We start from the raw sequence: 17,332 nt of genomic DNA, 5'->3' as shown, positions 1-17,332 counted from the left end.
GTTGATGCTTGTCATTGGGAAAGAATTGCTGTGCCTATGTGAATCTTCAAGCCTTTCTCAGTTAATTAGAAATAAACTTACATAGCTTGCGTTCGGCGGAACCCTGCAGGCTAACAATAAGACGATTCACTTCATTCTGGAGTTCTGTGGAAGGATGAACAATGTCACCAAAGCTCCAAACCAAATATGTGTCTTCACAACACACAATGTGTAAGTCAAGAACAGAGGATTCCAGAAGCCATTACTGTAAATGCGGTCTAGGGTGGTCTCGCTCTCAACACCGGTCTGAAGCTCCCATATCTCCATCAGAAGAGTGATTATTTTGACTGCTGGAAATTTTAAATTCAGTTCAGTTCTGTGCAGTTGAGTTCAATATAGATAGTGATTTTGTCAGAGACAGCACAGACATATATCCAAGATTGAAAAAAAGCTCAGACCTTCCTCAGAACCTTCCAAGCCTTCCGCCATTAACTCTTGAACCTTCTGTTTGATTTCTCTCTCTTTCTCCTTCAGTTGCTGTGTGAGTCCTGTGGAGAGGAAGCTTTAATCAAGCTTTAATCTAGGTTTTGAGATGTAATGGCATTCATCACATTGTCAACATTATCAACCTGGAGTTGAACATAAAACACCCACCAGCGATCTTGGAGGCAGATTTCTCTGCCATGATGCTCATTTTGATCTGTTGCCTGTTGATTTTCAGTGCGACCAGCTCCAGAACTAATTAAAGATCGGTAGATGTTATGAGCTTCACTTCAACACAAGGCTCATGTTGGTAGTAAACATGGCAATCGTATATCAACTATGAATATTATGCTTCACTTACGAGGCTTCAGGTCACCCTCTATCTTTTGTATGTTCTTTTCCAGTGATGCTTCCAGATCTACAGACAAGTACAAACATGACATGAACAGAGAGGTGAGGACACAACACCTCTCTGGTAAGATACAGTCTCCATTCATCCTGTTTATTAGTATACCCTTTTTATTTAACAAAGCACAGTGATCACTTTCTGCATCCCATTCAACCAACATTCATCAATTTGATCTTGTGCGTGTGGACCATGTGGGCAAGGGTCACGCAACGTGTACATCTTAATGTATATGCATAAATGTATTCTAAGCTCAGCTTTTTCATTAATTCATGATATGAGATAAACAAGTAGGTAAATAAATACTGTACAAACTCAAGAATCTACACAAAAATGCTTCGATTTCAACGTTCCTGTCTGCATTGAGGAGACATGTCAGCCCACATTCTCTCTCTTTTTTGGGGCTTTTTGCCTTTATTCCGATAGCGCATTGAAGAGTGACAGGAAGGGAGAGAGAGAATGGGTAGGACTGGGAAATGACCGGAAGGTCGGATTCGAACCTGGGTCCCCATGGGCACTTAGGCCTGTGTGGGCGGTATAGCCTGTTGCAGCCACAGCGCCCCCCATGTCAGCCCACATTCTCATGCCCACAGCCCACATACTGCCAGATTTACTGAGAGAGAGGGAGCCTACTTTTTAACTTTTCCAGCACAGTTGAGCACTCGAAAGACATGTCTTGCAGCTGCTGCTGAAGTCCTGTTTAGGAGCCAGAAACAAACAGTCATATTCTCAGTTTTCCCTCACGTCTTGTGTGGTGGGGACAGTAGTAAGAACTCTGAGGTATTATTTCCATATGCAGTGTAGTCATATTAACATGTGATAAGTTGACAGGTGTATTGCACCAAAATTCTTATTTACATACATTTAATAAAAAAAAAAAAAAACATCAAACAAGAGAAATCAATAAAAACAGTGCTTACTTTTGTTCTTGGCTTCAAGTTTCAGGATCTCCTCCTCTTTGACACTCAGTTTCTTCTGGATGTCTGTTTTACACACACACAAAAACGTCAGTCAATCAGTCAGGCAGTTGATAAACATGCATGTGTCTGAACACCATAATTAGTATGTGACACCATCAACTTTCATGGAATTGAAATCAGTTAAAATTCAACATGGGACACTTATATGACACAGTATGCATTTATGTCAGATCACCATTAGAGAATGTTGGGCAAACGTTTTGACAACGTAACTAAACTATTTTTTTTTGAGAGGGGGAAATCTTGGCACTGGCACACAACAGGACCTTTTGGCATAGTGGAATAAAGCATACACACCAACAAGAATGCTTTTTGTATCTTTCTGTCCAGTACATTCAGTTGCTTGCATCTCACCAATCTGGAACTGCTGAGTGATGATCTTCAGAACTGAAAGGGTAAAGAAATCCCCATTGTGTTGTAATGAGAATTGACATTCTGATTCGGACCCTTCCCATATTAAATTACTACTTAGACTCACTGAGTTTATAGTCAGTATTGTGGACCTCCTGGAGCTCAGTGACTTTTTCCATCAATTGGTCATTTTTGTTCTTTATGGCCTTCTGTAACTCTGACGGACAAACACAATCAAAATGGTTAGATATCTCTTTCCTGATATTATTGTGAACATCTGGGATCAGGTACAATAATGTCATTTTTGTCAAGTTTTTTTTCCCTTCTGTATGTTCCCTGCCATTCCCCTCTGTGTTTTACCATGTACCCACCCTGCACTATTTGACTGCTAGTTTAGACCCCCCCTACTGCTACTTCTGTCTGTTCTGTTCTTATGCCTGTTTGCTTGTCTGTTTGATGACCTTTGCTTATCTCCTAGTTCAAGTTTACATTTATTAATCATATGTACTGTATGTTAACATACAGTCAAACATGACAGAGTTCTACTCCATCTGTCTGCCAGTTTATCTGATTCTGGGCTGTTTAAGGATCCCTTTAGTTAGAGTTTGTATCATCACTTGGTTCATAAATCTAACTATCTCACTCAAATTTCCTCTGCTCTTGCATTCACTACTCTCACTATGGTCATTATTGATCAGATGAATGTAAGAGTTTAACAAGTTTAAACTCTGCTTTCTTTTCTTCTCAAGCCATTCTGCAAGAGCTGACATTTAGAGGTAAAACAGTCAATCCTGAATGATTTAACCCACAAACAAATGTTTCAGAATACTGTTTCAAATTAAGACATTTGAATGAGTTAATATAAACTAAACTGAAGGTGAAAATTAGAAACATGGCTGAATTCCTTGCACCTTTGTTCTGGTCCTCTGTTATCTTCTGTTGAGCTTCTATTTTACTCTCTATCACATGTACCTCTTTCTCAATGATAATGATTTGTTTAGCTGAAAAGGACAAAGGAAGAAAATGTTCAGCTTTTCAACAAAAAGGCTGTTGTCCATGACGGGACATGAGCATACCAAACAATTTAGGTTACTTTCCAAAATGGCAGGTGCCTTTAGCTTGGCTTTGACCCTTTAGCCTGAGTATAGATCATGTACTTACATGTGGAGGAATCAGAGGATTCACGCAACTGTTTCAGTTGACTGTTTTTCTTTTCCAGCTGTTTTTTTAGTTCTGTTACACACACACACACACACACACACACACACACACACACACACAGTATAAAGACCAAATACACTTCAAATACTAGCACCATAAAAGCAGACCGTTTTGTCCCTCCTGAAAAAACAGTAATCATAGTGACTTAAATTTGAGTTTAATGATTAGATTTGACAGAATTGCAGGCTATATTCATGTTGTTTTTTCCATTCTGGCAGTCACTTGCCACATCACATCTTGTCAGGTGTGCAGCAGGGGGGTACTCACCAGAAACTGTATTTTTAGACTCCTGTTTGAATTTCTGCAGCCTGATGTATATCTGCAAAATCTCATTTTGCAATGTAGTGATTTCTGTGACTGAAGCCAAAAGACAAGCAGACTTACATAGTCTAGCATAGACTAAAGCAAAAAACGGTAGCTAGCCAGTACAACGCTCTTCTGTAAGAGACATGCTAGCGACTGACACTAGCACCTATGGGCTTTAGCTTAGCTTCTAGATGACCATTAATTGTAATTTGATGGTTGCTTCTGGTTGATATATGTTTTATACCCCTCATTAAGGGGGACAGCCTAAGTATTTGTTAGCATATTTGTTACAGGTCACACTCACCCATTGTAGAGCTCTCATCAGGACTCCCCTCCAATTCCTTCAGCTTGTCCTTCAGCTCTTGCCTCAATGCTGTTTGAAAATAAATGAATTCATGGATGGATAAGTAAATCACAAATACAGGACCAGTTAATTATCCTCTATTAAGTTATTAATTCAATAAACGAAGCAATGCAAACTCAACTTTTTTCTGTGTCACCCTCTAATACAATCGGTTTCTCTCATCCAGCAGGGGGCATAGGCAATCTTTGCCAGTGTCAAAAATGTCAACACCTCTACTCATCCAATATGCATTGAGAAACTCAAGACGTTCTGGTGTTCATATGAAAGTGTAAGTAAGACTAGGACTTGATCTGTAATTAAGTATGCTACACAACTCATTTCATATGATTTTTTTTTTTTACAATTGAACTTCAAGTTGAACTAAAAGGCACCCTTAAGAGTTTTTTTTTACCTAAACATAATGTTTCCAAAATCCTTTTGATGGCACATAACCTCATAACATGACGAATGGCACTTGAGCGGCCCTCCATAGGCGATTACCGACCTAGCAACTTTCTCTCTGAGGCAATCATAAATTGAATTCTATTGTTGAAATCTGTATATCTCCGTGATAGTTTATGCTAGAAATAAATGGAGCACACGTATCAAAAGAAAATTAGCTTTCAGATGAGTTAGCATGTAATTAGAACTGAAGGCTAAATATCGCCTACCTATTCCGAAGATGCACTTAAAATATTAATTATAAAACGTTCTATTGAAATCGGCCAAATTCTTTTCCACTTCGTTGACATTAGGCTAATTGTCAAAAAACAAACAATGAAAATATGTTTTATCAGATGAACTCATAGCCTATTTAAACTAGTTTCAATTACCACATAGCAATTGGCACATCACATATCATAAGCATTCGACTCAAAGTGACCATAGCCTATCCAATGTCCAGTTTCAGCCTGAAACTGCCTCATCCTCAACTGAAAAAGGGGTCACGGTTGAGATCTGTTAGCTTAATTAGTGTTTGTAGTTATGGTTCTGGTATATATTTTGTTTTCATATTTATTTAATTTAATACAATGTCTATTAATTGCACAAGTCATTTTCTGTTTTACAGTCACAAGTCACAAAGTAATAGTCATATAGTATTTCAATGGCCAACACATGAAACAAGGTGGCAGCTTGGGCTACAAAGATCAAATGTCAAAGCAGACAAACAAATCCTCCTATGTAGGCCTATCAAAACTTGTGGAGTTAATTGTTTCCTGTTACAGTTTTTCTCAAGTCGCTTTGGTGCATTTCTCAAATCATCATAGTTTTGCAGTGTGCTTTGAGAGTCACAGCTGGGGCATAAATGGGGGCACAGACTGGAAGGGGATTATCATGGGGTGCACTGTATCTGTGAGCCTTTTTGCCCTGCTCATGAACATGCTGGCTAAATCAGCAGAGGTGGAATGCAGAGGCCCCCTGTCCAAGCCTGGTGTTTGACAACCACCAATCTGGGCATTGATGATCTAACAGTAACCACAACATCAGTCCCATGTTGCAGGTGGCTGCTGAAAGGCCTGAAGCTCATCTCATGGGCACTTTATGAACTTTAAACCAAGATAATAAGGAATGGTGGCTGACCAGTTCTGCTTCTCATTAGATACCACCAGTCTCAGAGAAGCTGATGAAAAGTCTAGGCAAGGTGTTCAGCAGCTCCCTGCGAGACACTGAATTCATCAAAGCAACAGGGCAAGAACTGGAGAAACAGATGATGGCAGTGGACACATCTGGTCTGCCAGGGAAGTTCAAGTCCTGGATTTACCAGCATGGAATCCTGTGGCCTCTCTTAGTGTATGATGTGCTGATGTCTACAGCCGAGTACTTTGAGCGGAAGATCAGCCAGTACCGCCGCAGGTGTCTGGGGCTCCCCAGGAGTCTAAGCAGCATTGCGCTGTATGGACGCAAGGACAAACTCACACTCCCATTCAGGAGTGTGAAGGAGGAGTTCATAGTCACATGTGCTAGAGAAGTGCAGGATGCTGGTGGGCCAGGTGGTGTCAGGAAGGGCTGGTTTAAGCAGCAACCCACCAGACGCCAGTTGGTCAAGTAGGAGATGAGGGCAGATGGAGGTGGTCGGGCCACCAGAGCATTGGGGATGAGATTGCATGGAGCTTGGATGCGTTGGAACCAGGCAATGGACTATTTTGGTCCGACTTATGGTGAGCCAAGCCTCAGCACATCAAGTTCCTCCTCCAGTCAGTGTATGACATACTTTCAACTCTGTCGAACCTCTTCTGCTGGGGTAAAGTTGAGACGCCCGCTTGGTCCTTGTGTTCTGGGGCTGGGACCCTGGAGCACATTCTCAGCTGCTATCTAAAAGCCCTGGGAGGCCGCTATCAGTGGCGCCACGAGCAGGTGCTGAAGACAGTGGCCAAGTCTATCAGCTCTGCTCAGCTCAGCTCTGGTGCCTGCTCTCGGCACCAGACACCAACAAGGTAGACCATCCCCTTTATTAAGACGGGAGAGAAGCCCAGACCAGCTGAGGGTTGACCTGGAGAGGCAGCTCAGGTTCCCAGAGGCCATCACAATTACCAAACTGAGGCCAGACATGCTTCTCTTGTCAATGTCAACAAGACAGGTGGTAATTATGGAGCTAACATTCCACTCAGACGACCAGATGGAGGAGGCGACAGAGAGGAAGCGAGGCAAGGTACACCGACCTGATAGACAAGTGGAGGACAAGGTGCCTGCCCATTAAAGTTGGCTGCAGAGGATTTGCTGGGCGAACCTGGCTGCGGCTAAAAGGGAGCGAACTGTGGAGAGGTGCTGTTCAGACACAAGATGGCTGCCGCTAAAGAGGAGTGAACTGTGGAGAGGTGCTGCTTAGACACAAGATGGCTGCCCCTAAAGAGGAGCGAACTGTGGAGAGGTGCTGCTCAGACACAAGTCGGGGTATGATCAGCACCAGATGAGGGTGTATGATGTTTCAAGTTTCTAAAACACCCTATGACTCTGGGAAACATTACTGAAGATGTGTCTGAGTGCAAGATGTACAGTTAAAGGGGAACTATGCAGGTTTTTTAGCTTAATTTACCTGAACTTAACAGCTTCGGAGTCTTTGGAATGGTCATATGACTTTTTTCGGGTTGAATGGTGGCCGCCTCGCTTCCCCTTAGCGCATGTGAGTGGAATGACGGCCTCAGTGTCAGGAAGTAACGAGTGTAACAACTTGCTTTACTGCATTTACACACATACACGCCAGGCACCGGCTAGAACAAGGTGGCAATGGAGTTTCTCAGACATTCATCAGGGAAGAGGAACAGGGCAGAGGAAGACGACAGACTGACCGATTGAGGGTGTCGTATATATCATATACTCTAAGGCTGTAGGGGGAGCTCTGCAGAGAAACCTGCGAGCAAAAAGTGAGAAAACAGCAGAGAAATTGCCAAAACTATTGCATAGTTTCTCTTTAAGAACAAAATTATTCATACCCCTAGCAAATATTGATTTAATGTTGATTTTCTCTTGACCAATATGTTTGTTCTGACTGAAAATGACACATGGCTAAAGGTTGTAAGACAATGGGGTAGAAACACTGAATCAAGTGGGTTTGTGGGTTTGAGTATATTATTGCGCTTCTCAACTGTAAGGGGACCCCGGGAGCAAATCTTCTTTAGTGCTTCTATAACTTAAATTGATAGTATTAAAAAGTAGTATTAGAAATTAGTATTAGAAAATTCTTATACTCTCAACACCTCTTCAGACAGCTGTAGTTGTGTACAGGATATGAGTATGGTCTCTCAGGTATAGGTACATACCAGCTATTTGTTCTTCTGTGTCATCCGTCTCTTTGTTCTCCAGCTCACGAATCTTCTCCCGCAGTGTAATTATTTGCATAACTGCAAAGAAGCACAAAAAGTACAAGTCAAGCCAGCTCTCTGATTTACTCCTTGCTATCTGCTCCCTGCTATCTTAATTCAATGATCAAGATATATATCCCCAACTGCCCTGCAGTCTTTTCCTCAGTGGTTCCTTGTTGGTGGAATGAGTTGCCCAGTGCTCTCTGTTATGGTTTGTATATTATAGTATTTATTTATTTTCATTAGGCTATTGATTGAATTGACATTGTTGTTTATTATTTCTTTTCTCCTTAATAGTCTTACCAACTTTTAAATAGTTTACTGTTAAATGTAACTTTGTATTGTTGTTATTTGTATGTTGCTTTGGACAAGTGCTAAATACCATAACTATAACCATAACCATACTAAGGTCTGTCAGATGTTTGCACCAACTAATGTAAAATAATATGATTTGGTACTTAATAACATATTATTTGTAAAATAAAATTGTAGCGCTTTTTCACAAAGTGTCCAATTGACAGCAACTATAGCTGGGTTTCAGTTCAACTATTTTGAGAGCCTTCATGAAAATTGGGCTAAAGTGAACGAGCCTGTGCAAATTGTTGCAGCCTCCACTGCTGAAATGTGAATCCAACAAGAAAGCCACTTGAGGATAGCTCCAAAAGTAAGTCCATTTCAATTGAGTTCTAGCCTGGGTGAACCGATGAACTTGTTAACAAATTTGAATTTGCTCTGCAGCCTGGAAAGAATCCCATTGACACCTGTTTCCGAATCACCAGGTTTAAATTTAATTTCACTGCTGGTTACAAGTTGGAGGTCATCAAATGGGAAGTTCAGAAATGAGCATGGGATCCTTTCCAGGCGGACCAGCAGGGCAAATTCATTTGCTTGCAGGTTAGTCTGGGTTTACCCAGACTAATTGAGTCCAATGGTAAAATGTGTTATTAAAAACTTTACAGCAGTAACAAACATGCTTTAAGCCTGACAGATTACTTTATTGATCCCCAAAGTGAAATAAACATACCAGAGCACATGACTGGTGGTGTAGTGGAACATATTATTCTGATGCTTTTCTTACCCAGTATAGAGGATCCACCTGCAGCAAGGAGCTCCTGTTCAGCAAACTGAAGTTCCTCCTTCTTTTTGGTTAGCTGTTTTTTTAAATCTACAACACAGAGAAATAACTCAGTTCAGTTTTTAGGTTGGGTGGTCCTGTGAAGGCAGGTGTATCTGCATTTGTTTTGAGAATGCCAAATGCATACATGCCGATTTGCTGAAATGCATATGTGAGCGGTTAACCGCTAAACTAGCCAGGCAGTAATGACATTGCAGTTTGAAATCAATAGACCATGATGAAGCAATACAACAGTAGCACAGCAAACTTTAAAGAGTTACAGTAGGAGCAAGAAGACTGTGTACATTTATTCAGAACCTGTTCACAATACAAAGTAAAAGGGTTTGGTGAAACCAACAGTTATATTTCTAAACTATCCAAAAACATCTGAGGGGATAGTGGGGTGAGGATCATTTCTGGGACATATGGACTTTCACCTCACTCATACTTGAGTGACATCTAGCCCTATGAGACTTCCCATCGGACCAAATGATTTGAAATCTGCTTAAAATGAAGAAAAGAAGAGAAATACCATTTTTCTTTTCTTTATCCTTCTCTCTGGAAATCTTTCTCTCCAAATCTTTAGACTCAGTGTACTTTAGCAAGGTCTGGAGGGCTGGCGGAGGAGGAGAAGAGAAATAAATACATTGAATGGCATTAATGAGAAATGAGGTTGTGTAGGCTACTGATGGGGCTACGGTCACACAGTCAGTGTACAAAGTAAAAGCATTATCTCAATTATCCACAGCACATTGTTATAGCATGGAGGTTACAGTTGGGTGGTTTATCATATCAGTTGAAAGTCCACTGAACTTACTTAACTTTCCAATAGAGAGTGTTTTGGTGTCTAATTGATCTATCCAGCCATTTAACTTGACCTGCATTTCTGTAAGATACACACAACAGGAGTGGGTAAGAACATTTTAAACCACAGTGTGGTTTTATGGTCAGTAGACATTAGTAGTTGGCAGTGTGTAGGGGGTGCAAGATCAAGTGAAGAAGCTCCATTATATTCTGGAGGAAGAGGGAAGGGGATACTTTGCATACACTCGGCCATCTGTAAACATAACATTTTACTATGATGTGTGCAAACATTTTCTTCACATAAGTATATCATAGCTTCACAGATGTCCCTCAAATTTTTTTCTGAAAAAGTCATTCACTACAATATGGCTTTGCATATTTTTTCGGCTTGTTGCCTTGACTGAGACGGGCACTTGTACCCGTCTGTGGTGGCGCATGCTATAGCCGCTTGCGCCACCACCGCTAGTCCGCCCTTACCATGAATGCGAAGGGAAAGCATTCCTTCGCTTTGTCTGTTATTCACAATCTCCTCCCGGAGCTCCTTCCTCGTGTTGAAATAGTTATTTTCTAAGAGTAAGTCATATATCAGTTATGTGTACATAAGTCCACAAAAACACATCAAACACATTTTATGTGATGTTCTGGTGGATTGATGCCACATACCCAATTCTTTGATTTTAGTTCTCTGCGTCTTGACCATAACGTCCATGGTCTTCGCCTTCTCGTCCAAATCTTATATTTATGAATCATATTAAAATATATCTTATATAAAGCATTGGTCCTAATAATCAGCAAGATAAGGCTGCATCTAACAGCAACAAATGTGGATTATTGTATAGAAAGTCTATAGGTGTCAGTTTTATAGCAATTAATGCTGCATTGACATGTGGTTCTTTAGTCATTTTAAAACTTATGATCATAACATTATTTCAGTAACATAGGCCTACACAGTAACATGGTTTTTCATAATGCTGCAACCTATATTGCATACAGTAGCCTAGTATGTAGAATTGTCACATAAAATATGAATACAAATATGGTATACACACTTACCCAGGCATGAATATATGAATGTAGTCTACATCAACATGAAACAAAACAAAGGAAAATATATATTTTTTTGACAACATGAAAACAAAACATGGTTGTGGATTTTATCCAGTTTCAAAGAAATGGTCTTACCTCCACCTCTGTAGAATTATCAATATTTCCCTTCAAAAAAGAGAGAAATTATTCTAAGGTGTCCTGGTTCATCACAGAGATGGGGATTCGAGTCTGAGACTCATAGTCTCATATTCAACATATTCACCACAGGATGCATATTATGAAACATAAAATAATTATCTGTCTGTTCATCATTACTGTCTACAAGTAGGTAAAAGATTGTTTGGAACTTACGTGAGTTTTAAAAGAGGTAATCAGCTCTCTGTATTTATCCATGACGCTTTCCAGACTCCGCAGCATACGGATGGATTGGTGAGGGCTTTCATTATTGCTTGAAACAACTGACACAAAATATGCTTTACTTGACACTGCATCAAATTACTGCATGGGAAGGCACACAATCTAGCAATGGACCCTTTCAAGAGAGTTCCATTTGGCCCCACAAGACTTCCTTTTTAATATTCCATATGTTATCTTAATGCAGAGGAAGTAGATTTTTTTCCATCATCTACAGCAGTAATAGGCAAGAGCCGTTGTTAATCTCACCATGTCTGCTGTTGGCACTGAAGAGCATGTAGGGGGAGAGGAAGAGGCTCACTAGCAGCACCTGTGTCCCAGTCATGGCCTCATCTAACTGCTGTAGCAGTGTGGAGCTGCAGAACAGAGCACAGAGCTTTATACCCCTCACAGCACAGAGCATAGCCCCTTTCACAACAGCATACAGTCCTCCTACTGTATGTCTGGCTGCCAACGCAGTTCCCCTTAAAGCAACACCATGCAGCAACTTGCCACCATTTGATGTACACTAGACAACAGTAATTTGGGATGCCTGCCGTTACACCCACAGGGACTTCTATAACACCCCATAGGGAGTTTGCAGCTGTAACAGTTTTTCGGAAAGATTTTACAGTGTCTATGGAAGTTTCACCCATGATTTCAGGTTGCCTAGGCCTATATACGACATGTCAATAATACAATTCTGCATCAACAGATTCTCATTATCAACGTTGCAGCCCTAGCAGTGGTGGAACTTACATTTGAAAATGTGTAGGCCCACCTACATCTAGCCTAGCCTATAGACACTGACAGATTTTTGGTCAAATTCACCAGCCATTCAATATTAAATTATTACTGAAATCTACTTGCCACTCTCATATTTTACCAGCAATCGGCTGGGAGCTGGTGCTAATTTCCATCCCTGAGACCTACTGATCAATTTTTGTGTGAGGGGATTTCGAGTGGTCTACCCTGCACTTGCAAAGCTTAGAGGGAACATTGGTGTGTAAAATGCAAGGTCCATAAAGAGAATGTGACGGGGCGAGTAGCCACCATCACGGCAGCGAGGCGCTGCCTACTATGAGAGACATTTAAATGTGTGCATGCTATGATTTCTGGGTTTTAATGATTATTTAGGCTGTTCATATACTTTTTGCTTATGCCAAAGTTCAGCAGATATGCTAAATCTTCAGTAGATGTTGTCTAGATGCGTAGACTTATTTATTGGCTGTATTAACTTGTTTCTGTGGGTATCCTGAAACACCCCTGTGCTGCTATGATGCATTGGTTGATCCAATTACAGGAGTGCAATCAGGCCCTTAAACCCATGCCTGTATGTGCTTGGGGAGCTGCAATTTGAATAGGCATAAGTCTAGAGAGCTTGTCTCATGTGTGTAGCCCAAGTGACTAGTCCATTGCGCTCATCTTATTATTAGAATATTTTTGTATATTGTATTGTTTTGACTATCAAGTCTTTTGATTTTCTTTCTCTATTGAAAAGTATTTTATTTATCCTTGATTTTATCACAAAATAAGTCAGTCATTTGCTTTTAACAACTTCAATCTAAATGACTTACATTCTGGCTTGTCATCCTACACAACACACTCCACCAAAAGGGTGGCCATTTCAGCACAGCTACAGAACAACATTGTGGAAACACAAAAGCATGAACATGAATGCACAATTACTGCATTACTGCAAAAACACAGTTACACCTCTATCTACATGAAATAAAACAATAAAACATTGAGACCATTAAACAAAGCACACTCGGTAATAGCAAATTCAACACATGAATTGGTTTCTATGGACTCGTTGCGAAGGAGTTCTAACCAGGAAGCTCAGAGGCTTCCTCAGTCATCACATTACTTTATCATTGCCTTATGTTGGCCTTATTTGGGGAATTAATAAAATCCCATATTCCACCTTGAATCTCTGAGTGCTGTTCCATCTACCCTTAACAGAGAAGTATATGTAACTTTGGTATGGAAGAACTTTGGGATGAACTAACAGACATTGTGAGCCAGGTTTTCTCATCCAACATCAGTCGCTGGTCTCAGAAATGCTTTTCTGGATGAATGGACAAAAGTTCCCACAGACCCTCCAAAGTCTCCAAAAGCCTTTCCGGTAACACTTTACAATAAGGGTACACAATCTCCTCAGGCACCTTAGCGACCCCGGGTAGGCTCTTTCAGGCCTGTAGGTGAACACATGATGAATTAATTTGTCATGTCATCAAAGTTGCTGTGGGAGTATGGCAGGCATCCCTATACTTTTGTCTATAGAGTACAGCATATGTTTTAGTTTGGGTATCATTTTGATTGTAGATGACCATGTGAGGGACTACAGTATAAGCACACCCTTCCCATTAGACCAAGATATGCACTATGCAGTTAAGTCTTCAAGCCCGAAAAATAAAAACAGCATACTCATTTGTTCAATAGTCACCATGACCTAACATTTCCATCAGTAGCGTATATGTCGAAATGTCAGGGTTCAGTTACTGTCCATTTGATTACCATCAAAAATCTGGTTTCTTGAGATAAGAGCATTGGTCACTATGTGTGTCATATTGTACGTTACCACTGAACTTGTATCTGAGGGCCTTCAGTGTGACATTTTAAGGCAACCATCACCATTGGATACTTTGTTCCCCTGAGGACCTAAAATTTGCGTAATGTCTTAAGCAGTAATACAATCAGAAAAATCTATAGTTTAGTTGTGGACATCTTTGGACCAAGCACAATATAATACATCCAAGATTTCAAATCAAAGAAATAAGTTTATTGCTGTAGGCTGTAGGGATATGCCTTAGTGGCTCCCCATCAATATCATGCGCCACTTTTTGAGGTATGTTATAAGTACAATCCTGTTTTCGAAAAAAAGTTGGGATGCTGCATGTGTGTAATGTAAATAAAAACAGAATGTGAGAATATCTGCAACTCCCGTAAACCTATTCTTCACAGTTCCCAAATATTTAGAGACTGCTGAGAAAAGAAGAGGTGATGCAACACAGTGGCAAATATGCCCCTCTCTCAACTTTTATGAAATGTGTTGCTGGCATCAAATTCAAAATAATTGAAATGTGAGTTCAAAAGGATATCAAAGTGATTACCGGTAACTTTTTATTAAAAGTAACAGAACAAAAACACACAAACACTGACCAGTATCACACTAGGAACAAAGGTTAAAACCAAACAGTTGTACATCAAATTAAATAAAATCTGCCACCTGCCCCAACAGCCACAGTTTGTCAATGCAGAACAACAGACGGCAGCATTACTCAATAGTTCTTCAGTCATAATTGAGCAACATTTCTATGTATTAAACTAGAGTAGCATGCCGAAATGTCAGGATGCAGCTATTGTGTTGCAGATCACCATCAAGTGGACTATCTGTTCTTAGAGATAAGAGCATAGGCCATCATGGTTATTGTCATATCGTATGTTTCTGGCACAGTGGACACCCTCCCCACGCTTTGTGACATTCATACTTTTCGTGCACTTTCCCACTGTTGGTATATATTTTATCTGGAGGTCTTTTATAATCAATGGCCAACTTTTCACAAACCAGGAAACTCTAACCAGTCATGTTGTTTGCACAGCAACATTGGTCAAAAAAGTCATCCCGTGTATCCTTATCTTGAAGGCTAAAATAGTTTCTTAGCGTCTTTGCCACTCTCCCTTTGTATTGAATTCTTATATTGTATAGCTCATATTGCGATGTCTTTCCGATAAACAACACCCATAGCTATTATTTATAATATATTCTAATTTGGTTAAAAAGCGTCAGCCAAATGTAATGTAATGTAATAGTTTTCTGTTATGTCTGTTAATTGGTTGATGGTGATACATTTGGTATAAATCCGTTTTTATATAAAGCACTGTTTTATATAAAGCATAGTTTGCATGGGACGCTTGTGCTCACTTTGTTAAACATACCAGGAAACACTATATGGTAAATGGACTTTTCCACTCCTCCGAGCATTCAATCACTTTACAATGCCATGCCTCACATTCACACACACATGCCTCACATTCACTCACCAATGGCTGAGGCTGCCATGCAAGGTGCCAACCTGCACATCAGGGGCACTTTTGGGGTTAAGTGTGTTGCTCAAGGACACTTCCGACAGGGTCAGGATGAGTTTGGGCTTGAACTGTTCACTGAACTGAACTGAGTCACTGTTGCCCAATGACTTTGAATATGACTGTGAAAACATTGATCCTCGCCATATACTTATGTGTGAAAGGTGTTTGCACAACACACTAAGATGTCGTTTTGTCTCCTCATTTCCTCTTTTTCTTTTCTCCTTCTACTCCAGATGGTGATGCAGCTGCAGTCTGTACTGATCTGCTAAGGACTAGTTCACATTACAGGATTTCAGCCTCGAGATTTTGAGATTGTAGTTAAAAAAAATATTGGAATTTGCAGACAGAAGTCCCAGATCATGGTTTAATCGGCCATTATAAACCTCTGCCCTATGCTGGTCATTTTGTAAAGAATAATGGTTCTGTGACCGGTACATCTGTGCCCTGAAAGGCCTAGCTAATGGCCTAATAGGCAACCTACATTATGTGTAATTCACTCCAGATACTGTATGTGGCATGTGCATGTCAAATGCACATTTGTTGGCTACAGGCAGTGCATTCTTTACCGTTAAGGAGGGTGTCCAGACAGGCGCACAGGAACAAGTTTCAAAGTGCAGGGGCCAGATAACAACAGTTGCTGCTACTGGAAGAAACTGGAATCCATGCATTTCCACTGAATTATTTTTGGAATCTGATCCCTTATCATACCTGTTCATTCTTACTCGTTGCTCGACTTATCGTGACTAAATTCAAGATGGCTGCAAACGCTAAACTTCGTGAAGATACTGTCTGTATAAATCGTCTTGTAAGTAAACTACCAGTGCTTTTTCAAAGTTCTCAATGTCTCATTTTAAATGTCAGGGCCCCTCGAAGTCTACCAATGAAGTGTGGAGATACATTGAGCCTCGTAAATGGGTGTAAAACAGTGATTTATTTGCATGGCTAGCCCGATGCGAAGCACCACTATTGAAAAAAGCTGTTGGTAGCATCGGCTAACTAGCCAGATTTTGGAGTGCAGGGGACAACCCAAGATGGGCTATGAGACATACGTTCACACTCGGTATCATGTTTCAATACACTTTAGGTCAATATCACACCTGAATTCTCCTTTAATCGCATGCATCAATTTTTGCTATGAACATATCTATCTTAAAAACAATTTTGGCAAATGAGTGAATCAATGAAGAGCCAAACCAACATTATAGACTTTAAAGTTCAACGTCTCTCTCTTTAATTATAATTTTCCTTTTGGCTCAGGTATAGTGCCTGGTGTCAGATTTTTAGCATGATAAATGCAAATGACTGAAGTTACCACTCACTGTCAATGACATGTGCAGAGTAGGCCTAACACCAAGGTAATAATGTGATATACACCCCCTGATTTATCTTTAATTTTTTTTTGGCCTTTCAAACATTTTTTTCTTTTTTTAAATCAAACAGATTTTTATTCACATAATTACTAGCAGTTACTCATTTTGGAAACTAACTTGTTACTCGTTACCGTTACTTTACTTTTGAGTTGGTCTCTTACCAGGGTGTATCATTCAAAGAGTTAGGCATTGTTAATATTCGCAATTTCAGATTCGACACTGGTCAGCTTAACGTAGCCTAGTAGCCTATAGGCCTACTTTCATGCCTAACAATAACCTATATTAATTGTCACCTTTGCTAAATTTACCTTTTGTTTAGTTTTATTTTACTGTTATGTGTGTGTGCTTTGACATCAGTAAAGCTTTGGGCTTCGTTCAACATTTTGTTCTTCCATTGGAAATGACTCTAGGATTACATTTGCTGCCTGCATCCTTTCTGTTTTTGTTGTTTAGAAAACGTTTGAAGTCTTGAGTTAATGCATTAGGTAAACATTGTTTGCTGGTAACCCGCCACAAATAGCCTACAGATTCTTGCGTGCATACATTCTTATTCCCTCTCCAAAATGTTGTGTAGGCTGGCAAAGTGCGTAGTTCTGCTGCATAAAGTTGAACGAAGAAATTTGTTTATTGTAGGCCTACAGAA

General features: G+C 40.2%; 1 protein-coding gene across 1 annotated transcript in view; it reads right to left on the bottom strand.

Annotated features, from left to right (window-relative positions):
- LOC125301834 (GRIP and coiled-coil domain-containing protein 2-like) overlaps window positions 1–11,581 on the bottom strand; it is a 34,264-nt gene extending 22,683 nt beyond the window's left edge. The window contains exons 1-23 of the mRNA XM_048254626.1: window positions 11,498–11,581; window positions 11,186–11,292; window positions 10,970–10,999; window positions 10,841–10,865; window positions 10,451–10,519; window positions 10,265–10,354; window positions 9,801–9,869; window positions 9,516–9,599; window positions 8,948–9,034; window positions 7,828–7,908; window positions 4,031–4,099; window positions 3,688–3,777; window positions 3,361–3,432; window positions 3,111–3,200; window positions 2,327–2,416; window positions 2,146–2,235; window positions 1,789–1,851; window positions 1,502–1,564; window positions 824–880; window positions 634–717; window positions 438–527; window positions 246–329; window positions 82–144 (exon numbers count right to left, since the gene is read on the bottom strand). Coding sequence (XP_048110583.1) covers window positions 82–144; window positions 246–329; window positions 438–527; window positions 634–717; window positions 824–880; window positions 1,502–1,564; window positions 1,789–1,851; window positions 2,146–2,235; window positions 2,327–2,416; window positions 3,111–3,200; window positions 3,361–3,432; window positions 3,688–3,777; window positions 4,031–4,099; window positions 7,828–7,908; window positions 8,948–9,034; window positions 9,516–9,599; window positions 9,801–9,869; window positions 10,265–10,354; window positions 10,451–10,519; window positions 10,841–10,865; window positions 10,970–10,999; window positions 11,186–11,292; window positions 11,498–11,573 — 1,723 coding nt within the window. The 5' untranslated portion in view covers window positions 11,574–11,581. The remainder of the gene's footprint in view (window positions 1–81; window positions 145–245; window positions 330–437; window positions 528–633; window positions 718–823; window positions 881–1,501; window positions 1,565–1,788; window positions 1,852–2,145; window positions 2,236–2,326; window positions 2,417–3,110; window positions 3,201–3,360; window positions 3,433–3,687; window positions 3,778–4,030; window positions 4,100–7,827; window positions 7,909–8,947; window positions 9,035–9,515; window positions 9,600–9,800; window positions 9,870–10,264; window positions 10,355–10,450; window positions 10,520–10,840; window positions 10,866–10,969; window positions 11,000–11,185; window positions 11,293–11,497) is intronic.
- Window positions 11,582–17,332: the final 5,751 nt, after the last annotated feature.

Source organism: Alosa alosa, chromosome 1 (assembly GCF_017589495.1).
Source record: "Alosa alosa isolate M-15738 ecotype Scorff River chromosome 1, AALO_Geno_1.1, whole genome shotgun sequence".
Classification (NCBI taxonomy): Eukaryota; Metazoa; Chordata; class Actinopteri; order Clupeiformes; family Clupeidae; genus Alosa; species Alosa alosa.
This window is presented reverse-complemented; position numbering and strand designations above follow the sequence as displayed.